Raw genomic sequence first — 23,950 nt, forward strand, 5'->3', positions numbered from 1 at the left:
AAAATTAGCTATTTCCCTCAACCAAACACCAACTTTCTAATCTTTTTCCATTCTCTATTCTCATTTCATCCAACCAAACATCCCCTATGAATTGCAGCTCGTTCGGCAAGGAGTAGATAAGGGAACATGCAGGACGAAGACAGAAAGAGCTCGATCTCTCCATGAATACGCATGCATGTTCAACAGTGGCTGATGAGCATTAATGAACCATTTCAATGCCTGCGTACCTTCACGTTCTGTCAGTAACCTCGGTTCCCTTCGTGTAGCCCGTCAGAGCGGCAAAGTCACACAGTGACCCAAAAGGAGCTCTCAGATTTATTGCGCCGATCGATGCGAGTGCGACGACGACGACGTCACGGCCAGCTGACGGATGGTAAAGGGAATAATGATGCCGATCTTTGAAAGATCAGAATATAATGCCGATCCTGCGTATGAATATGCAGCAGATTCATTAACACAGCTCGATCGTGCATGCGATGGAGACGAGTCCTGACAGAGAGGCGAAAGTCACGGGATGCGTCGTCGCCGGCGAGGACGGGGACGGAGTCAAATGCCGACATCACATTTATTGGGTGGCCAGAGAGCGGAGACAGGGCCGAGATCAGACCCTTCGCGCGCGGTCTGCTGTCGGGTTTTATAGAGACTGATTCTACACCCGCAAAGAGCGAAATTGTACGGAGCCAGGCAACTCTGATCTCCTTGTGCAGCCGTTCGATCCGGAGGAACTCTAATCTCAACAATTGAACTGCGCAGGCCTGATTTGGTTGGATGGACTCGCCTAGACTAATAAATCTAACTCAGCAAGTGGGGCATATCGACCTCAAGAGTCAAGACACCATGAACAGCCACGTGGAGATGGCGCATTTGCTCCACGGTCAAAAAGAACAAAGAAAAGAAGAATTATTCAACCTGACCTAGGAACAGGGAAAGCCTAGGCAGTGCAGAAAAACATAAAGAAACATGAGGGAAAGAGAAGATTGGATCACCACCGCATCTTCCATCTTCCACTTTCTCTTCTTTTCATGCTATTTATTTACCATCCTCTTGACTTTGCCCTGCAGTCCTTCAAAGAGCTTCTCTGCAAAAGCCATTCTCTTTCACCGTTTTAGTTCTGGAAAAGGAGGGCACAGGCAGCTGCTCGAGACTGGCATGCATCAAAATTTTTTCTTTGTAATGTGCACAATCAGCATCACTATCCATCTGTACAACCATTGTTCCATCCATCCCCTATCAAACTCTACTATCCCTTCACTCTTTCAAGAAGGAAATGTGAAAATAAAAGGAATTCAACACACCCTTTACTTACATATAAGAATCTATCCATGGCTGAGCTTCAAAATTCAGCCCACTACCCACCACCGACTGTAGCAGACACTGAAGTGCTGCTTTTAATAAAAAGGCTCTACAATTGTGTTCTTTTACCGTGTGTCAATCATCTTGGATAAATATTCTACTGACGAAGTCCTGAAACCTCCGAGAGTAGAGCTTTGGGTCCACCGCGGAGATGGAGTTGGGATCGACCTGCAACGATTTGTAGGCGTGCTCCAACTTCTTGGTGATGTCGTAGTCCTGAAGGATATCGATTATGCCAAAGTAGAGCAGCACGTCATGGAGTTCGCCGCTTGCTGTAGGCGTTGGCATTCCAGTGTTTGTTGCGCTTCTTGCAGCGTGCTCTGCTCTCGCCGGCATGTTCGCACCCAACCGGGCCAATGGTTTCCTGATCATCAAAAAAGCTTGTTATTCAGCATGTACAAAAACAAAAAGTCTAGGAAATAGAAAGAAGGTCATCCAACAAATTAGCAGAGGGACCATATATTCTCGTTGGAGCAAACACCCAGGTTTCCACAATGACAATAGGGCTACAGCATAATGAAAGCTACACTTGCGCCACTTAAATTTTTGACGTGGGGTCTGTAGAAGCAGTAGAGTCCACGAGTTTTTAATTGCATTAGGCAGTCCGTCCATGGGAACAGAATTGGTCGTTGGTTGATGACAAGTTGGCGACAGTGAATTTTAAAAGCTAGGCCTTTATTTCGTGGGTGGCATGATCGAATCGTTTGATCCAATACAAACGGATGAAAACATAAAAATAAACAAATAAAAACGTGGACAGGATTTAACAACAGCAATCCCCAGTATTGGATGGTAGCAGACAATGACTCCTAAATTTACTCTACCATAAGTTTCTAAAGCCAGGTTCAGAAATGCGCATTTGACCAATTAGCAACAAGATCATTGAGAGAAGACATTATTGGCTATTTTCAACGCAATGAATGAAGCTGAACCAGGAAGGAAATAATCTCTATAATGGCTATATAGATATATAAATTGACATTGCTTATAGGAGAGTGCACCACCACTAAGCTTTTTGTTAATCAAATAAAATAAAATCAAGGTTGAAATGGGAAACACATACCGTGTGTCTGGAATTTGATTCATATCTTGGCATTTGAATGTTGAGACAGATAGGCCGCATTGAAATGATTCCTCCTTAGATGACTCTGATTAAGCGGCATTGATTTTATTAGATAATTGTCAACTAGTCCAATAGTGTTAAAGGAAGAAATTGGGCTTCCAGAAGACTATCAACTTACGATGTGAAGCAAGAAGTGGTGATAGGAAGTGTACTCCCACAAGGAGGCTATAATCCATGATCCCCTCTGATTCCAAGAACTCACAGTCCTGTTTGATTTGTCTACACCAGCATAGCTCTCTTAGACCAAATGAAGCAGAGATGCAAGAGAATAAACTAAACTTCTAGGTCTAAGATGAGAACTTACTCAAGTAGCTCTTTGCGCCAAGAATTTTGAAGGTGAAATACTAAATTCAGGTCAAGATCTTTGAGTGTAGTTGTTTCATCAATCTCTTCTTCAGTCTTCTCGGTTGTCCGCCCATAGGATGAACCTTTCAAGTCGAACCTCCTATGTATTTGATATTCGGAGCAGAACAAATTGCCCATAACAACGAACCGGACCTGGCTTCATCAAACATGTGGATAAGATCAGAGGATAACAAATGCATGAATCAATTCATATGTTAGCATTTGCTAACCTTTTGGCCACCATTGGGTTTTACGCAATGAACTCCATAGAATTTTGTCACTAGAGTCCTCTCATGCTGACATACATGCCGGTAATAACTGGGCAACATCCTAATAAGTACCTGAGAGAGTTTCAAATTAAATGCAGTCAATACAACTCAGTAATTTTCTGATCTAATACACAATTTGTGGATCCACCGACTGAAGTTCATCGACACTCATGGGAAAAATACTAAGAGAAACAGTGAATGAAGTCAAATTCCAAATATGAACATGTCAACGATTGGGAAAGAAGAATACTCAGAATGGAGTCTCAGAATCACAGCAAGAAATACATGTTGGTTGGATATTTATACCTTTAAAATCAACAAGTCGTCTCAAGGAAATTTGTCAAATGGAAAAAGGTCAGAAAGTATCTAACCTTCACTTCTGATTTTTTTACCGTCTTAATCATGAAACGGTCATCCTGGGTCATGAAAAAGAAGCTCCCGCTCTTCCCAGGTGAAGAGAGCTCCCTCAGTGCATCATTTCCGCAGATAGCTAACATATAATCTGCTGGATCGACTGAAAATAATTTCCTTAGGTGTCTGCAATCCAGGAACCAAATCAAACATTTCAATTTAGCTGTTAAGAAGAAAAAAAAACTAGAAAGAACATTGGATAAATCTCACGACAAACTGTACCTAAAGACCATAGGACAATAGTCCTTCCATCGAAATTCCGGTGACTGGTGCGGAGGAGTGCTCTTTGATCCCTCTGGAGGGAACCTCGTCCAGAATTTCTTCATTGGATCAAAATCTTCCTGCTGTAGCTCCCTCAGCTGTGCCGAGCAGGGTTTCCCAATTGAGTAGCTGAATCAAAACCAACACCACCAAACAATTAAGAAAACGTATTCTCAGGTCAATGCTCGCAACTCATCTCTTTAACCATCTAACCTGATGCCTAATTGAAGGTTCAACATCAGGTCGTAGTTTTTGTGCCCCTTCGATATCGTCTGCCCTGGCTTCTTTACCTCCGGCGTAAACAAGGGGAGGGAGCACTGTCTCCGTTGCACGGTACCTATGAGAGTCCCACTGACATGATCGTGCAATGATCTGTCCGTGTACAGCAACGATGCCTCGACGTTGGCGATGATGTCGCAAGTGATATCCCCAGCTTCGCCGTCCGATTCCCAGATGCAGATCCTGGGGAAGTTCTTCTCAGCCACCGAGCTGATCCGCCCAGGCGACCGGTGGACTACGTCTACAGACAACCGCTTCCTGGACGAAGGCGCCATCGGTGATCCATCGTCCAGCGGCGAGAAGGAGAAGGAGCTTCTCCTACCAGAGACGATCTCTTTCCGGGGCGTGGCGGTGGCGGGGTAGTAGGTGCCGTCGAGAGCCTTGGGATCGCTGCGGCTCCAGCTGCCGATGTAGCAGCTGCCGTCGGGCCAGGTAAACACGCCGCTCCCCTTCGGAACGCCGTTCTCCCACTGGCCATCGTAGCGGTTTCCGTTGGTCCATATGAGTACACCCCGGCCGTTGATCACGCCTCCACGCCACTCGCCTACGTACTGGTTGCCGTTCCGCCAAACGTAGCGGCCGTGGCCCTCCTGGAGGTTGCGCCGCCACATGCCCTCGTAGTGGTCTCCGTTAGCGTACGACTTGCTGCCAAATCCTTGCTTGCGGTCAGCCACCCACTGACCGTGGTAGGTATCGCCGTCAGCACCGATGAAAGTGCCGAACCCCTCCATCCGGCCGGAACGAAACTCACCCTCGTAGGAAGCGCCAGGAGGCGTTCCCCTTTCGCCACTCCCCCTCGTACATACACCCGTCGGCCCACAGGTACTTCCCACGCCCGTGAGGCGCGTTGCCGGCGAATCCACCGGTATACAGATCCCCGTTCGGCAGCGCCTTCTCCAAGGCCGGATCCTCCCCGTCGTCAGCGAGATCGACCGTGGGAGTCACCCGTCTTCCCTCACCCCACCCTGAGATCTACCCCTCGCTTGCACAAGGGACTTCTCTGCAAAGTCCTCCGCCGCGGTACTAGCGACTCCCTCGTCATCGACAAGACGTCGCATTTTACATACGCCTTCGCCCCCACCTTCTGCAAGCGAACGCCCTAGTCTCCGGCAGCTCCGCCGAGCATTCCTTCACTAGACTTCGATCAAACTCTCTCTCCCTCACTCTCCCTTTCCAAGCTAAAACGGAGAAGAAAATTCGAAGAAATCGAAACGCGGATGATCAAGAGACAGCGAGCAACGAGGAGAAGAAGAAAGAGACGCCTCGGCCACCGCTTTCTCTTGCCCCTGCAGCTGCGAGCCAGAAAGAGCGAGAGCGAAAGGAGATATCAACGCATGAGAATACGTGGAGAAAACAATTTGTCGTAAAACACCGAAAATATCCTCGATTTTAAACCCGAATCGCTTCTATCGACTGTATCCCAACTGTCGCCCCCACAGATATCAAAAATAAAAAAGCATGCATCCCGTGTTCTCTCCGGGCCACGCAACACCGTTCCAAACATTCCATTCTGTGAAAATTCGATGACGTGGCAAGCTACGCCGCTGCCGAGTTTGTAACGGTATCGTCCTGGGAAAACCCGACACGATTTTTATTTATTTTTTCTTTCCGGAGCCCTTTTTTGTTGCGATTACAGCGCCACGAAATGCTGGCCGTTATTTGGTAGATTCGCCCGGTTCGGCCCCGATATGTTGGACGAGTTAGGGAGGAATTTGGATTTGAGTTGATTTTTATAAATCAAGAGGAAAAAAATTATTAATTAGTTTCGATCAAAGTGGTGTGGTCCAATTTGTCTTATTGCTATATAGAACACAATATGTTCATCGCTCTCCACTTGGCCCGCCATCTCAATCAAAAGATGGCCGACTTATAGTTTTAGGGGCTAAACTAGTAGTAAGGCCTGTCCTCTTATGCCATTAAGCGATGTTAATTACCAACATAGAGGATTCTAATTCTAGGCGAAAAGATTAATTTTATTAGAGCCATTATATTAATTTGTAAAATTTTAGATAAAAAGGAAAAGTAATTTTCACCTAATTCGAATTTACAATTAGCAAATTCACCTCCCATCAATGACGATAATCCATCCATGTAGCGTGTCTTTGTCAGCGTAGAAAATTCCTTTTGTTTCTTTGTATTATATAACCGCCAAAGCCATAAAATATTAGTTATGCGTTTTTAAAATGTATAAAAATATCATTCATTGGAAAGTCCAGTGGGCCCCTTCGCTCGTGCAATTGGGGCCGTTTGATTGCTCGAAAATAAAATACCCATAATATTGCTTGAAATACGATCAATAAAAAAAATAATAAGTGTAGAATGAATTAATCGATTAAGCTGAATATATGCCAATTAAAACTATAGATATTTAAGTGTAATAATCACAAATAATATTTTAAATTTTCCACTGAAAATTGCAATGTTTATGATTTTATTAATTTTAATAAACATTAAATACTGGAAGAAGAACTACTGGATCATGTGGCCCACTTCCTTCCCCAGCAGCTCCCGGAACCTCTTCACGTCCAGCTTCACATCCTGCCGCACCATGAACGTCGACCGCACGACGGCGAAGCCGCGGCGGTGGAACGACATCGGGTCGGTGAACACCGCATGGCCCCTCGGGTACCTCTCCCTCAGCGTGCTCTCCTCGATCCCGATGCTGTACTGCACGTAGTGGAGCCCCATCGCCTTCGCCGGGTTCCCGAAGTCCAGCATGGCGAGCCACTCCAGCGCGCCCCACGGCACCACCTGCACCACCGTGGCGTTCGCCGGCAGGAAGACCATGTTGGTGAGCCCGGCACCGTGCACGCCCACCATCACGTCGCAGGAGTTCACCACCCCCGCGAAGCGCGCCAGGTCGGACCCCGCGTCCGCCTCCGCCACCATGGCCTCGAATCCTAGCTCCTCTGCCATGGCCACGATCTCCGGAACGTTGGTGAACGCCCTCGACTGTTTCCTCGCGATCAGCATGAGTCTCGGTTTCCGGCGCGGGGGGAGGTGGCCGCCGTCGGTGGCGTTATTCAGCGCGTCTCGTTCCAACGAGAACGCGATCCTCATGAACCTCTTGAAATCCACCTGTTAGACATTGTCAAATTAGTGCTGTTTTATTGAATTTGAATTTGAATGTTTTCTCGAATAGATCGAAATCATGCAGCGTGCCATGGTGTAGCGATTGGGCGATCTGGCAGGATCGATCAAGAACTCCTTGTGAGCTCGAAGTCCGACCACCACCTGTTTGAAGCAATGCACTTGCCCGGCACTCTGCTGCTCCAAATCCATCAACTGGTAGTTTGTCAATTTACGGAAGACGACGAGATACTTGTTGATCCACCAGCTCTTCCAATCCGCGACGACGAATTGAATCTTGACAAAATCCGTTGGGATCATTAATTTATATCAGAACATCGAAGATTACGGGTAATTTTAACATACTTTGCCGTGAAAGGGGCGAGCGGTGACGAAGAGCGGCACGAGCAGGTCGGTGAAGTCGTGGAAGAGGTTGCCGGTGTAGCCGCCGACGGAGAAGACGACGGCCGGGACGTCGCCGTGGTCGACTGTGCACCGCGGGGCGCCGTCGCTGCCTGCGCTGACGACGGCGAACTGTCTGACGCCGCCGAGGCAAGTGTCGTCGCCCTTCCGAGGGTAAGGGCGGACTCGCCATTGCTCCGGCGGCCGCGCCGCCGCCTCGGGCTCAATAAATAGGATAGAGGAAGAGTTTCCGGCGATCCTGATGTCGCCGCTCATCTCGCAGATGTCGACTCGCGGGTCCGAAACGTCGCACAGTGGCTTCCTCCTTCGAATGGCTTCTCCGGCAGCTTCACATTAATCAATCATCGAAAAAGAAAAGAAAAAAAAAATCAAATTTCCATCAACGTCTTCATCCTGTTTGATCCAATCATATTGAATTACCTAATTGCATGGGAGCAGTGGAGTTTGAGGCAATTGGGAGTTCAACGTGCATCGTTTCTTGATTCAACATCGTATCTTTAAATTCTCTCCCACTTTCCTCTGCAACATTTCAGTAAACATTACAATTTTTCTGCCTCGACAATTAACGAATCAAAACGCAGCGTATTGGCATAAACAAATACTTTTTGAGTCAGAAATGTAATAATTTTCCGAGAACGCCTCTTCCTTATCATCATTTCTTCCTGCAGCATGAGGAATAATTATGTCTTCTCTGCTCTGTTTTTTTTTTCTTCCTGCAATGCTAGAGAATTAATCAGATTACCAGATGCTAGAGAATTTCTCGCATGATCGTCTTCTCCGTTCACCATATTGCTCCCTGAATCTGGATTCGCGATGGATGCCCGAAACCCGACTGTAAAAGCAAAACCAACCATGTAATTAAAGAGAGAGGGAAAAAGTAAAAAACTGATCTAATAGTTGAAGAGAAAGATGATGAATCCGGCGAAGCTTACAGTTAGGAACGGCAAGCGACTGGGGCTTGTACACCACCAAGAAAGCCATGGCGACGAAGAAGAACCCGGCGGCGACGGCTGCGTGCTTGTATTTTCTGCATTGGTTGCCATTTCGAATCAACCTCAATTTGGTCACCATCTCCGCTCCAACGTAACCAGCCGGGATCTTCTCTGCACTCTCGATATATTGAGGATTAAGGCGAGTTCAATGAAAGCTGTTGGGTGGCTGACAATGGAATCTGCTACTGTGTGAAAAATGATGAATCCACAAGTCTTCTTGTCATGCGTATTGATTTCTGAGATCACGCGGTCTCCTTGCTTGTATACTGGGTTTCAGCCTGAACCATTTGTAATAATCTTCAGAAATTAATATTTACTATTTAAAATAGATTTGAAAATATAAATTTAGTTCAGTTAGCTTTCATGTTGAGCCACAACCAATTCTTTGACTTATAAGACTAATTGCATTGCAGGTAGCATTATCGTTCAAGCAAAACCGTGAGAACTCTCACCCCGACGTCTTTTCAAGATTGCCCATGTAATTTAAAAAGAAATAAATTATAGAGGATTTTACTTAGTGTAGTGGCCCTTTGAGGATTAGGTAATTCATTGTACATTTTGTATATACTAGAAATATACTACATAATCTATAAATATCAACTGTATCAACTTGAGAGAACATTCATGTAGCATTATCAAGAAGACATAAACTTATTTAATAAAGTCAAACTAAATCAAATCTAAAATAAACTAAGCCACATGAAATAGTTGTTTAAGCTTGAATTTGAATTTAATTAAGTTAAGTTAAACTTAATTTATTTAGATATTATTAAATTCTCAATTTAAATTTATTTAAATTTTTTTATATTTTTAAACTTGTTTCATGACTATTTAACTTGATAATATAAGTTTATTTATTTTTATTTATTACCAACGTTGATAGTTTTTCGATGAACACAATTTATAAATTTGATTCATGAACATTATTTATAAATAATTTATAATTTATAATTTATGTTCATTTGACTAAAGGTAACTAGTTTACTTTCAAATGCCTCTCACAATTGACTTATAACAAGATGAAGGGAGTAAATTATGTTGACTGAGCAAACTCTCGAGGTGAGAGAAATTTTATTGTCTAAGAGATTGTTTTTCTCAAAGATTCGATCCATATTCGCATGTGACAATCTACTACTTAATATCAATCAGGGACGGATCTAGCGGAGGTATAGGATTTTATCGATGGAGATAGAGGATACCGTTCCTTATTCCATATAAAAATCACTCCTCCATACTTGAATTTCTAGATCTATCACTGATACCAACACGACTATACTTGTGGGGGGCTACAATTTATGTTTATAAGCATTAACAAGTTGAACATATACGTATTCAACTTATTCATTTAATTTAACGAATTGTTCGAACTTTTGTATTTAATTATCCATACAAACATAAATAAATTCTTATTAAATTATACACTAAATTTATTACCGCGCTAATCAACTTCATTGTGAAAAATGAAGTTAATTGAGAAATTAACTTAAGAAACATAATTAAGAAAAAAACAAGTTTAATTATATATCTTGAGAGTGTCGGTGTTGATAAAATCCATGTGGGAGACAAAAAGTTCAAAGGACGTGGGGTTTTTGCAGCTTTAATTATGTAATCACTTGATGCAGTAACCGGAGGCCCCAAGTCATAAAAAAAATATATTGGTCCTTAATATATATTTTTTATAAAAGTTAAATATTAATTTTTTAAAGAAAGATACATTTTTATATAAAAATTTAATTTTCAAGATGTAAAATATTAATTAAATTTTTATATTTAAGTTTTGATAATATTTTTATAATCAATAAAATTATTAATTTATTTTGAATGTAAACAAGATTTAATTATTTTATTCTAATTTAATGATCGTTTAATATTTACCATTATTATCGGTATAAATAAAATAAGATAACAAACAAATATTAACTTTTATTTAAACTAATCAAAATCAGCATCCAAAAAAAATCCCAATTAGAAAAAATATTCTAAAATAATAAAGAATGAACTTATTAAATAGGTACTTCGATTAGAAATATCAATAAAAAATAAATAAATTATAATAAAAATCAAATAGCGTATAATTTATTATTAATATTAAAATGAGAAGGATGATTTTGAGTAGCATCAGATGTTGGTTATTATTTTTAATTAGTGGGTTTAATTATAAGTTGTATATATGATGCTAAACAAAATTTATTAATATAATCTAACTTAGATAATAGTATTATATTGTTCACTTTGGGCCTAAGTTCTCATGATTTTACTCTTGTGCTCTATCCAAATGGTCTCATGCTAATGGAGATATCTTTTCTCTTATAAACTCATGATCTTTTCCATATATTTTTAATGTGGATTATGTTTGTAACCTTACAAACCCAACAGTTAAAGGATAAAGACATGACTCTTCAATCAGGTTCTTTGTCATTATATTTATATATTTATTTTCTTATGTCATGTTCTTGATGAAACTAGATCTTCTTATTTTTATATTTTCTATATGTGAGTATTTTATGTTTTAGAATTCATGCGGTTTAGGTTTTATAACAACTATGGTATCGGAGCTAAAGTTTTATTTTATCGTTTTTATTGGTAATAAAATTTAAATTTTTCATCAATTTATTATTTGTATGCTAGATTAAGTTTTCCTAGTTAAAATTATTGATGATCGAAAATCATATAAGATAAAATTATGATAGACTTATTTAACTTAATTTTAGATAAAATTATGGTTCACTCAATTGTTTTAATCGAGCAATTAATTTTAATCGAGCAATTAATTATTGAGTTTAAAATTTTGAACAACAATAATTAAAATTTAATATATTAATCGTCCTAAACTCGCGATTATATTAATTTTAATCCATTAAAAATATTTTCAACCGATTGAGATTAATTTTTATTCGATTATTTCTTCAAATAAAAAAACATGAAATAGTATTTTTTTTTTCTGTAACAGTAGATTACTATTTCATGAAAAAAAACATTTCGTGCAAACTGTTTCAATTGAAACAGTATTTTATATTTTTTAATGAATATATATTTACACTGTTTTAATGTCAACAATACAACGGGAAAAAAAATACTGTTTCAAAGAAAAAAATACATTAAATAATTTTTTAATTCATGAATAATTGAGAGATTAAATAATATTATTTAATTATAAAATTTAAAAGGAATTTTAATTTTTAAAAGAGGATTCTATATATGGTATGGTCATGTAATCGCAAACAATAAGCTTTCAAATCGATTGCAATAATCGATGGGATAAAATCAATTGACTGTCATATTCTATCAATCAATTGATAAGTCTAATTTAGAGTTGTTAAGTCTGATTAAGTAATTTCTGTTCGAATCAAGTTCCTAGAATTTTCTTGGGTCTATCTACACAATGTGCTACTAAGTTGAACTAATGTGTCGGCTTAAAAGAAGACATCTTAGGTAGGTTTTGTATATTTTTTATTGGTAGACGTATATCTATACTAAAAGGAATAATCCCAAAGAAAGGTTACTTTTATGCCAGAATGCAGCTTACAACTATAAAACAAAATATTATTTTATTTAGATCATGTACAAAATATCACTATGTGAAAATCAGCAATAGACTTCGGATATTATCCGAAGTAATAGGTAGTTAATTACCGAAGTAGACACACGTGAAGTAAAAAGGTAAATTTTTTTACTTCACCACACATTACCGAAGTCTATCACCGGTTCAAAATTAAACCGTTTTCGAAGTAAAAAAGCTCTACTACTTCATCAAGACCAATAAAAATGCCGAAGAAGTTGATGATATATTACTTCATAGGTTATGTTGTTTAACGAAGTAAACTATGTATACGACTTCACATTTTTTGAATTTTGGCGCAGTAAATGTTTTATTTTACTTCTGTATAATTTGATTTAGTCGAAGTATTTATTATTGTATTACTTCATCGTAGTATAGAAGTAATAGAGCATATTTTACAACAACAAAAAAATTCAAATGTAGCAAAGTAATTTATACAAACTACTTCTCAAATTTGATTAGTAGTGAAGTAAATAGTTTCTTTAACTACGCCACTATTTAAATTTATTGAAGTCTTTTGTGTTGTATTACTCCATCATTTATTCATACTGTCGAAGCAATTGACAATATTTTACTACAATACAATTTTAATTGACCAAGAGTATATGATAATATGTTACTACAACACAATATTTTTCACTATCAAAATTGAACAAATATATCATAAATATGTATCAAATACAATCCAAAAGTGTATTCATAAAAGATATATTTAACCATAACCCAAAAGTTTTTGTATCCATAAATCTCTAAATACAATCCAAAATTTATATCACAATCTACACTTAAGCATCTATATAAAAGTAGACGAATTCTTTCCATTCACTTCTGACTTCATCATACTGTGATTGATTGTAATACTGTTTGTTTTTTTATGTTGCAAACTGAAACATAAACAGAAGTTTGAGAGTCAATATAAAATGATTCAATATTTCATAAAGAAGATATTTTATAAAGAAGAAATTCACCTTCATCTCCAATTAGAGATATTCATCCAAGACTATCTCTTTCATGTACCACATTAAACAATATCCACATTCAACACCACCTTTTTATTTTAGATTACCCTAATCAAATTGACAATGTCATCAATAAGTCATAATCCAAATAATAAGAATTATTAATTGATGTCTAAATATATAGTCACAATATATACCGTCAATTGTTTAAAACCAAATCCTTTTGAAATACACCTTGATGCATTGTATAACTTGGCCCCGCTACATTGTAAAAAATAGAAAGTTATTTTTTCAACCTCTAATGAATTTAATGTATATATTCACAATCAACATAATCTACTACCTACTTGGTCGCAATAGTTTGTCAAGCATGATCTCGATTCCTATTACTCAAAGAGTCCAATAAATATATTATATTCTTATCTTCATTAATTATAGTTAGGATCCAATGGTACCTGCAAAAATGAAAATATAACATTGACTAGTATATAGTAGGAATTGATAAATAATTAAAATCTTACCCTGTGTTATATGAAATGAAACAGATACTATCTCTGTTTGATGCTCTCAACTGCTCAGGGCTCAGCAATATGTTGTGACAATTTACTGTCTTTTTTGCCCACACTACATGTTGGTATGTGACCAAGATCCACAAATGAGACATACTCAGCTCTATTTTCTTTCTTCAAGTATGTGTAAAGGTAACTGCAAGATAATTGTAAGGTAATGATAAAGTAATGGAAAATCTAAATATACCTCATGTAAATCAAAGCAAAAGCATGTGAATAAATATTGCAAACAGAGCATAGCATTTGAACAAACTCAATTTTTTGATAGCATGAAAGACTATCTCTTTTATGTACCATATTACATAATATCCACATTCAATACCACCATTTTATTTTAGATTACCTTAATGAAATTGAAAATACAATGCAATAAAGTCATAATCCAAATAATAAGAATTATTAATTGATGTCTAAATACATAGACACAATGCATACCGTCAATTGTTTAAAACCTGGTCCTTTTGAAATACCCCTTGATGCATTATATATCTTGACTCTGTTGGTGCAACCTTAGGTCAAGGTTGACCTGGTTGACCCGACTCGAGTTGACTTGACTCGAGTTGTATTTTGATGTTTGACTTGGGAAGATTGTCGGTGCAACCTTAGGTCAAGGTTGACCTAGTTGTGTTGCATGTTGATGTTGACACTGATTTAAGTTTCAATCAGATATTGAATTAACTCAGACAAATCAGGGTTGACTTGGTTGACCTGATTAATCTGATTGGGAAAAGTCCGAGCAAGGAGCTTGGCACGGGAGAAGTCCTGGTGAGTGAAGCCAGGCAATTGGAGAAGTCCTGGTGAGTGAAGCCAGGCAATTGGAGAAGTCCTGGTGAGTGAAGCCAGGCAATTGGAAAGTCCTGGTGAGTGAAGCCAGGCAATTGGAAAGTCCTGGTGAGTGAAGCCAGGCAATTGGAAAGTCCTGGTGAGTGAAGCAGGAAAATCCGGATGGATCAGGTGATCGGACATCCGGTATTGGGAAGTCCAAGTATGGAAACTTGGCATGTATAGTCGGAGAAGAGCTCGGTAGCTCGGTCTCGACCGTCAGATTAAGGTAGCAAGCTTGAAGCTTGCCTCTTAAATCCTGACCTTGGATCGGTCGATGACCGATCCGGGCACAGTGGTGATCGGTCGGCCGATCGATGACACCAGTGTGCGACGGTCTACGGACCGATCGAAACACTCGATAGCATCTTGTGTTATTCGATCGGTCCGCCGACCGATCGGTGAGAACTCGATAGCATCTGCGAATACCGTGATGCTATCAGATGATATCGACCGGTCTCGGGACCGGTCGATTGATGCTCGATCGGTCCGGAGACCGATCAAGCCAGGCTTGCGACACCGACGGCGAGGACCGATCGTTAGTTCTGATCGGTCCGCACCGTCGATGATCGAAAAGAGATTGAGCGTATGGATCGGTCTGCACCGATCCATACTATAGTCTGTTTTGCATGCACTTTCTCTGATTCTTTCTGATTCAAAGTTGCTTTTGCCTAAATATTTCTAACCATCTGCTGCAAGATTTTGAGGTGCAGGTTACTGGTAATTTGCAATTGGTTGATTTCAAATTGAGCTTCATTAGTAGAGGATACCAGAGAGACTTTTGCTATGTTCCACTGTAAACCTGTTAAAGCAGCAAAGTCGTGGCTGCGATCTGGCGGTGATCTGGCATCGATCAGCTCAACTCATGGTGATTGGGTGGAGCTCAGAGACACCAGTGAAGACCAGAATTCCATTGGTGTGAGCTCAGATGATCAGATGAGAAAGAAGCGTGATTGGCGATGCTATGGCTGGATGCAGAGATTTGCTGCAGTTTGGCAGGGATCCGTTGCGGGCGAAAGGCAGAGATGGCAGAGACATAAAAGGCTGGTTGAAGAGAGGGTTAAGAAGAAGTTCTCTTGGGGAGAAAAAAAAAAAAAAACACTCTCTGTCGATCAGTGCAAAAGCTTTGACGCTCGGGGCTGAGAAGCGGCTGTCTCGACTTGCTCTCTGTTTCACTGACCTTCGCGTGACTGTAAGCTTAATTTTCATTCTCCTAAGTCACCAAGCTCAGTAAGTCTTGTGCTATATTCTACATACCTGTTGAGATTTTGTTGAGAGGTCACTCCACCCACAAGGAGTATATTGTATTAGCCGGTTCTCCGGGGACTCATCCACCGACGGATTGACCGGACTCGTCCACCTTACGGACACGCCGAGGAGTGGGAGCCCTAATCTCCGAACCTCGTTACATCCTCGTGTTAAGGTTTGGTTTTCTTCTCTTTCGTTTCTTTGTATTTTCCGCTGCGACTAACCTAATTGTAGGAAGAAACGAGAGCGATTTGGGGCGGCTATTCACACCCCCCTCTCTAGCCTTACGAAGAGATCCTAACAAGTGGTATCAGAGCGAGGTCGCTCTTCATCGGATTCACACCCGTGGGAGCACAAGCGCTAGAGATGGATCAATTCGGAGAAGACATCACCATTCCACCCTTCTACAACGACAACTTCGCATATTGGAAGGTAAGGATGATGTATTTTCTTAGGACTAATATGTGGAATTGGTTTTGTGTACAAGAAGGGTTTACTCCTCCAATGGATAAAGAAGGAGAGCCTCTAGAGAAGAACAAGTGGACAAAGGAACAAGTCCATCAATCAACGATCAACAATGAGGTAACTAAAACAATTGAATTTTCATTACCTACTAATATTTTGCGTAAGATAGGTGAATACAACAATGCCAAGGAGTTGTGGGATAACTTGGCCAAGTACCATGAGGAGAGTTCCACTTCAAGCCATGAAGAGGAGCCTAGTGAGCCAAGTAGCTCACATCATGGAGGGAGCAAATTGGGAGTTGAGGGCCACTCAACATCCAAGGAAGAAGAGGAGGAGAGTTCCTCTTGCTCAAGTTCGGAGCACGAAGAAGAAGCTTCTACCTCCGGGAGGGATGAAGAAGAGAACATCCATTCATCCTCAATCCTAGGTAACTCAAACACTTTAAGTTCAAGTAAATTGCATATAATGTGTTTTGAGTGTAGGGAATTTGGGCACTACAAGAGTAAGTGTCCAACGAGGGTAAGACTCCACCGGCGCCAAGGTCAAGGAAGCCGGAGTCCCGAAACGCAAGGGCAAGGAGCACATCGTGTGCTTCCAATGCAAGCAAAGGGGACACTATAGGAGCCATTGTCAGGGGAGGCAACCTCACAAGGGCAAGAGACCGAGCACTTCTATGGGAGCTAAGGCAAACCCTAAGGTATCATTTAAGTCTCATTCGTGCAATACTAGTAAGATGCATGCTAGAAATTTTATTGCACTAGTCAATGATGATAAGCATGATAACATTAGAAATCGATACACATGCTTAGGTGCCAAACATGTTAGCCTAGATAAGAACAATTCTAGAAATGCTAACCCTAGAATTAACTCATCTAAGGCTAAGGAGAACCTAGGTAGAAACCCCAAAACAACTAGACACATGCCTAGGAATACCTCAAAGAAAAATGACAAATCAAAAATTGAGGTATTAGAGAAGGAGAATCAAGTCTTGAGGTCAAGACTTGATACTTTGGAAAAGGCTCTTAAGAACTTGGAGAAGTCATCTCTAGGGTTTAAGGGTCAAAAACCAAAGCCCAAGGACAAGAAAGGTTTGGGTCACAAACCTAAGTCCCAAGTGGTCAAGCCCACTTACCACAATGTTCCATTCGATTATGGAATAAAACCTAGGGCTAGGAAGATCACCACCAATGTCACAAGGGGAGTCACCCCTAGAGTTGATCTTGATGAGACCCAAATGACCAAGGCTTTAAAGCCTAAGAGGGTCATTAGGAGGGTTGCTAGGGAAGTCATCCCTAGTGAATTTTTAGTGAACCCAATGAGCTCAAGTAGGTATTGGGTTCCTAGGAGCATTTTCTCTACCCCATAGATGGGTTGAGAGTGTCAACTCCAATAAGAAGGGTAGTTAACCCAACTTTGAGGAAATTGACACTCGAGGAGCATTTTCAAGGTTTTGGGAACCTTTGAAAATGAAAGGGATAATCTTTATCATTCACTCCTTGGAAGAGTAAAGTGTGCCAAAGTGAGAATATTTTAATCTTATTTGGCACAATTTAAGAAAACCTAGAGAAAACCATAATTGGGATTTTGGTTTTCTCTTAGGGATATATGGGCAATCTAAGATTAGAATTTAAGTTAACTAAGAGATTAAGGATACTTAGATAGGTAATCTAGGTATTTTATTTGTGTTAACTTACCATGGTTGTTTGCCATATGACATGTCATGACATCATGTTTAGTTTTATCATCATTTGAAATGTCATGATAGTGCTAGGCTAGTTTATATGTCATGCTTTATTTAAGTTTTCAAACTTTATGCCATGACATCATGACATTGGCACATGTTTTTACTTATGATATCATTATATGCCATGTCATCATCTCTTGCATTATAATCAATGTAATTGATTTAAGGAAAAACACATTTTGATATTGAGATCAAATTGATGTTTAGAAAATGCATGAGAACTTAGCCTAAGTTGACCTTAACCCATATCTCACATCAAATTGACTTGAATGTGGTTTGATACACTTTAGATGTGTGTGAGATATTAGGATCATGAGTTAGGATCAAGGTGCATAATTCTTGTACCTAGATGACCCTAATTCAAGAAATGGAGGATCATAGGGAAAGCTTATGTACAAGTCATGTACATTTAGCCCTAAGATTATGGTCCTAAATTCAAATGGTTTTAAAAGCATTTTAAAATTGATTTGGAAAACCTTGATGAAGCTTTCCTAGTGATAGCATTCATCATTGAACATTGTGATACAAAGTTGAGTTAAAACTTGAACTATTTCAAAGTTTTTGAACTTTGTATCAAGATTTGAAAATGGAAACTATTTTCATAGAAAATTATTTTTCCATGGTAGTGTATGATATGAGGAATGTATCCTCAAAATTTCACAATTTTTCGAATTTTCTGGAATTTATTAGGGGTTTCTGAATTTCGGGAGAGGAAAAATCAGAAATCCCTGTGATCAGTGTCTGGATCGGTCGCTGGACCGATCCAGGGAGGGCTGGATCGGTCACTGGACCGATCCAGAGTGCTGTGGATCGGTCTGGTGACCGATCCAGTGAGGTCTGATAGCGTGCCAATGTGCTGAAATTCGACTGCATGTCTGAAATTTCGGCTGAAAGTTGGTTTTTAGATTTCTAAAGGTTTGAAACTCTCCAAGACATTGTTGGTGCAATGGTCAAGGGGGAGTTGGCCTTTAGGGGGAGTTTTAACTATTAGTCAAGGGGAGTTGACTTTTAGGGGGAGTTTTTACTCCTTGAGGATTAGTGATATGGGATTATCACTAAGTGGACTGTTGAGCTTAGTATCAAGGGGAAAATAAGAGTTTCAATGAAAGGTATGGGACTTTCATTAGGAAGAAACTCTTGACCTTGATACCCTCCTTATTCTTTTTGATGTGTGTCAAAAAGGGGAGTGTTCATTGGAGAATTATTGGAGAACCCAAGTTAGGTTATCGGTTTAACCTAAGCTAGGGGAAGATTGTCAAGGAATGTTCGAGGAAGAACATTGGAATACTTTTTGATGTGTGTCAAAAAGGGGGAGAATTATTAGAGAACCCAAGTTAGGTTATCAGGTTAACCTAAGGGGAGAATGTCTAGAGAATGTTCAAGGAAAGAACATTGGACATTGGAAGATGGTTGGAAAACCTAAGTTAGGTTATCGGGTTAACCTAACTTGATTATGGTTTTGTCAAACATCAAAAAGGGGGAGATTGTTGGTGCAACCTTAGGTCAAGGTTGACCTGGTTGACCCGACTCGAGTTGACTTGACTCGAGTTGTATTTTGATGTTTGACTTGGGAAGATTGTCGGTGCAACCTTAGGTCAAGGTTGACCTAGTTGTGTTGCATGTTGATGTTGACACTGATTTAAGTTTCAATCAGATATTGAATTAACTCAGACAAATCAGGGTTGACTTGGTTGACCTGATTAATCTGATTGGGAAAAGTCCGAGCAAGGAGCTTGGCACGGGAGAAGTCCTGGTGAGTGAAGCCAGGCAATTGGAGAAGTCCTGGTGAGTGAAGCAGGCAATTGAGAAGTCCTGGTGAAGCCAGGCAGTTGGAAAGTCCGGTGAGTGAAGCTGGCAATCGAAAGTCCCGGTGAGTGAAGCCGTGCAATTGGAAAGTCCTGGTGAGTGAAGCCGCAGGAAAATCCAGATGGATCGAGGTGATCGGACATCCGGGAGAAGTCCAAGTATGGAAACTTGGCATGTATAGTCGGAGAAGAGCTCGGTAGCTCGGTCTGTCAGGATTAAGGGTAGCAAGCTTGGAAGCTTGCCTCTTAAATCACAGCCTTGGATCGGTCCGATGACCGATCCAGTGGCACAAGTGGCACGGGTGATCGGTCGGCCGACCGATCCATGACACTAAGTGTGTCCTGATCGGTCTACGGACCGATCGGTAAACACTCAGTAGCATACTGTGTTGTTACTGATCGGTCCGTCGGGACCGGTCAGATTGATGCCTGATCGGTCCGGAGACCGATCAGGCTTGTCGCGCGACACCGATCGGTCCGAGGACCGCTCCGGTTAGTTCCTGATCGGCCCGCAGACCGATCAGTAACGATCGAAAAAGAGATTTGAACGTATGGATCGGTCTGCAGACCGATCCATACTATAGTCTGTTTTGCATGCACTTTCTCTGATTCTTTCTGATTCAAAGTTGCTTTTGCCTAAATATTTCTAACCATCTGCTGCAAGATTTTGAGGTGCAGGTTACTGGTAATTTGCAATTGGTTGATTTCAAATTGAGCTTCATTAGTAGAGGATACCAGAGAGACTTTTGCTATGTTCCACTGTAAACCTGTTAAAGCAGCAAAGTCGTGGCTGCGATCTGGCGGTGATCTGGCATCGATCAGCTCAACTCATGGTGATTGGGTGGAGCTCAGAGACACCAGTGAAGACCAGAATTCCATTGGTGTGAGCTCAGATGATCAGATGAGAAAGAAGCGTGATTGGCGATGCTATGGCTGGATGCAGAGATTTGCTGCAGTTTGGCAGGGATCCGTTGCGGGCGAAAGGCAGAGATGGCAGAGACATAAAAGGCTGGTTGAAGAGAGGGTTAAGAAGAAGTTCTCTTGGGGAAGAAAAAGAAACACTCTCTGTCGATCAGTGCAAAAGCTTTGACGCTCGGGGCTGAGAAGCGGCTGTCTCGACTTGCTCTCTGTTTCACTGACCTTCGCGTGACTGTAAGCTTAATTTTCATTCTCCTAAGTCACCAAGCTCAGTAAGTCTTGTGCTATATTCTACATACCTGTTGAGATTTTGTTGAGAGGTCACTCCACCCACAAGGAGTATATTGTATTAGCCGGTTCTCCGGGGACTCATCCACCGACGGATTGACCGGACTCGTCCACCTTACGGACACGCCGAGGAGTGGGAGCCCTAATCTCCGAACCTCGTTACATCCTCGTGTTAAGGTTTGGTTTTCTTCTCTTTCGTTTCTTTGTATTTTCCGCTGCGACTAACCTAATTGTAGGAAGAAACGAGAGCGATTTGGGGCGGCTATTCACACCCCCCTCTCTAGCCTTACGAAGAGATCCTAACAGACTCCACTACATTGTAAAAAAATAGAAAGTTATTTTTTCAACCTCTAATGAATTAAATGCATTCAAAGCATAGCATGTGAACAAATATTGTATTTAAGACAACATACCTCATGTAAACTGCAAACTGAAATATAAAAAGTATAATGTTAATAACTTGGTTTGAGATTTTGCTTCAATCAAATAATAATAAATTAATCAGGATGTATTAAGATTTATGACCTTAGAAATAGTAGTTCTGAAAATATTAATAGAAGTATGAAAATAAAGTTATTAGATAAATCACTAATGAATCATCATGCATAGTTATGACACTAGAAAGCATACCAACCATGCAGCTAGAAGAGGTCATTTTCCTAATATATCTATAGCCTTAGAATGATTCTATGGTGACCTCTTTCTCGAACCTAGAGTTAAAATTTGAAAAGAAATAGTTAAATTCATCAATCCCCAATTACAAATCTAGGTATTTGAATGTCATATAGGTATTTCTCGACATGCATAAATAACATTTGGTTTGATATACATGTTTAGTAGTAATAATAGAATGTCAAGGAAGATGTTGTTGTTGTTAATATTTGGGTAATAGACTTTTGTTCAAAAAGATACCTGCAAGATCAGTGTATTATTTAGATATCATGAAAAGGAATCATGAGTCAAATGAAATTCCTTTAATATTGTGTTGACTTGAAACAAAGGAATTAGGAGAGAAGAAATGTAATTAAATTGAAAAGCAGCAAATTATGTTTTTCTCTTTCACTTTTGTTCAACTAAACACATCATAAGATAAACGCTTTCATGAAAATATATATATACCTATTCCCTTCACATGATATATAAATTAAAATGCAATAATTTTCAACGCAAGGGCAAAGTTTAAGGAAAAAGACATTAGCCTTACTACAAGTTGTATTATAAGACTGGACAGGTTGAAAAGGGCAAAAACAAAGAAAATGATTAATCACACCTTAAAATATTCAAGGTGAAAGAACCATTTGCTGCAGATATTCATGAAGAATCATAATATCAAATCAACCATCAAAATACTCATCTTAACATATTTTTTTTGTTGGCAAAATGAACATGTCAGGAAACTCTACTAAATAAAGTAGTATGAATATCTAATTGAGTAAAAAGCAAGCTCAATATAAGCTCCAATAATTGAAGATAAGTAGAGCACAAGACATAATTGGCCATATGATAAAATAACAAAATAAAGTAGTATGAATATCTAATTGAGTAAAAAGCAAGCTCAATATAAGCTCCAATAATTGAAGATAAATAAAGCACAAGACATAATTGGCCATATGATAAAATAACAAGGAAACAGAAGAAAAATCCAGAGCTAGCAAAGAGAGAAATTGAAGTAGATAACATAAATAAACAGAGCCTTAAATCAGTAGTGATAAATAAAGTATATAGCATTTCTAATCCTTTTTACAACTGCAGTTTCCATAGACAAGTGAATATGCACCTCTAATGCACTATCTAATACTGATGTTCAATTTTTTAATTTAACTTGATCCATCATACGCCATCAACCTAATTGATGGAAATCAAATGGAGTCTACAACCAACTAGTGAAGAAAAGTCAAGATCAACATATTAGGTAAACATAAGATGTATTATTAACCAAAAGGAAAAAACGTTCAAAGCATTGATGAATCAATCTCTGGAAACAAAAGAAATCTGCTAGAAAAATCAAGCAAAAATTCAACTGGCATCAAGAAAAATATCAAAAGGGTTCCTGCAATGTAAAACTAAAATCAAAATCAATTCTTTAAAATCGGCATGAGAAAGAAGGAGAGAAACGCCCTAGGCGAATCAACCATGCTTCGTTCCTCTTATCCATACCTCTCTCGATGAGGGAGGTGGAGACTGTGTGGATGGAAGTTATAGGAAAGCCCCGCCTCAAGCGTAGCAGCGATGTGGGGTGCTTCCGCCAAAGTGGAGAGCCGACACAGTGTAGGGGAAGAACTGTTGTGACCTCTTGGACCTGCGGAGGTTGGAGGAGAAGAGGCAGGACAAGGAGCATGGTGTGGAGAGATGGCACCTGTAGGACTAGGAGCATGATATGGAGCGAAGTAGCACAACCCTCTCCGTGTCGCCCTCCGCCCTTGCCTTTGATTTCCAAGAGAGAAGACCAAGGAGATAGAGCTTGAAGATAAAGAGGTGATTGTTTAGCAGATGGGTCACCGACCCCTTTCTTGTGAAACTTAAAACCCTAGACAAGGGAAGAATGTTATAAGGATTAAAATATTTTAACCGGTTTAAAATTATTAGTTCAGTATTAAGACATATCAATTTTATTTTGTGTCTTAATACTTCATCAAATATACAATATGAAGTAAAATATGAGATAAAATTAAAAGTGGGGTCCATATTTATTAATCTATGAAGTCTAAAGTGATATTTACTATACCAAATTTATTACTGAAGTTAATTATCATATATTACTTCATAATTAATAATTATCGAAGTAAACAGTAGCGAAGTCTATTAATAAAATTCACATAGTGTATATGTTGACCCAAAGAAAGACATATTATGTGGCTGATTAAGGTTGTTGTGAGTTATGGATCGAAATATAACTCATATAAAGTATCATATAATGCGCATAATGGGTCGGCCAAAAGGAAGACATATTATGTGGTCAATTAAAGTTTGAGTTATATTAAAGAGTATCACTAACAAATAATGTGTCAGTCCAAAGGAAGATACATTATGTTGTACTTGGTATCTCAT

At 39.7% G+C, this 23,950-nt stretch overlaps 2 protein-coding genes across 6 annotated transcripts; both read right to left on the reverse strand.

Moving 5' to 3' along the window:
• Window positions 1-1,150: 1,150 nt before the first annotated feature.
• Window positions 1,151-4,955, reverse strand: LOC121988167 (phosphatidylinositol 4-phosphate 5-kinase 2-like). Its single transcript, XM_042541704.1, has 8 exons — window positions 3,976-4,955; window positions 3,724-3,891; window positions 3,462-3,627; window positions 3,052-3,162; window positions 2,781-2,974; window positions 2,595-2,695; window positions 2,417-2,501; window positions 1,151-1,717 (listed from the first exon to the last, which is right to left on the reverse strand). Exons 1-8 carry the CDS (start codon window positions 4,770-4,772, stop codon window positions 1,429-1,431), a joined length of 1,911 nt encoding a protein of 636 aa, XP_042397638.1. The 5' UTR covers window positions 4,773-4,955; the 3' UTR covers window positions 1,151-1,428.
• Window positions 4,956-6,373: 1,418 nt separating this feature from the next.
• On the reverse strand, window positions 6,374-23,427 carry LOC121988183 (alpha-1,3-arabinosyltransferase XAT2-like). 5 transcript variants are annotated; one of them, XM_042541706.1, is made up of 12 exons: window positions 23,060-23,427; window positions 13,565-13,748; window positions 13,391-13,498; window positions 13,241-13,304; window positions 13,053-13,151; window positions 8,466-8,803; window positions 8,276-8,365; window positions 8,136-8,195; window positions 7,954-8,052; window positions 7,477-7,859; window positions 7,204-7,407; window positions 6,374-7,119 (listed from the first exon to the last, which is right to left on the reverse strand). In XM_042541706.1, the coding sequence occupies exons 6-12, from the start codon at window positions 8,602-8,604 to the stop codon at window positions 6,511-6,513; spliced, it is 1,584 nt and encodes a 527-aa protein (XP_042397640.1). In that variant the 5' UTR covers window positions 8,605-8,803; window positions 13,053-13,151; window positions 13,241-13,304; window positions 13,391-13,498; window positions 13,565-13,748; window positions 23,060-23,427; the 3' UTR covers window positions 6,374-6,510. The 5 variants fall into 5 exon arrangements, with proteins under 5 accessions (XP_042397640.1, XP_042397642.1, XP_042397639.1 ...); XM_042541708.1 differs by having other exon boundaries at window positions 13,387-13,498; XM_042541705.1 differs by lacking the exons at window positions 13,053-13,151; window positions 13,241-13,304; window positions 13,391-13,498.
• Between the last annotated feature and the right edge of the window lie 523 nt (window positions 23,428-23,950).

Source organism: Zingiber officinale, chromosome 1B (genome assembly GCF_018446385.1).
Source record: "Zingiber officinale cultivar Zhangliang chromosome 1B, Zo_v1.1, whole genome shotgun sequence".
In the NCBI taxonomy this organism is placed as follows: Eukaryota; Viridiplantae; Streptophyta; class Magnoliopsida; order Zingiberales; family Zingiberaceae; genus Zingiber; species Zingiber officinale.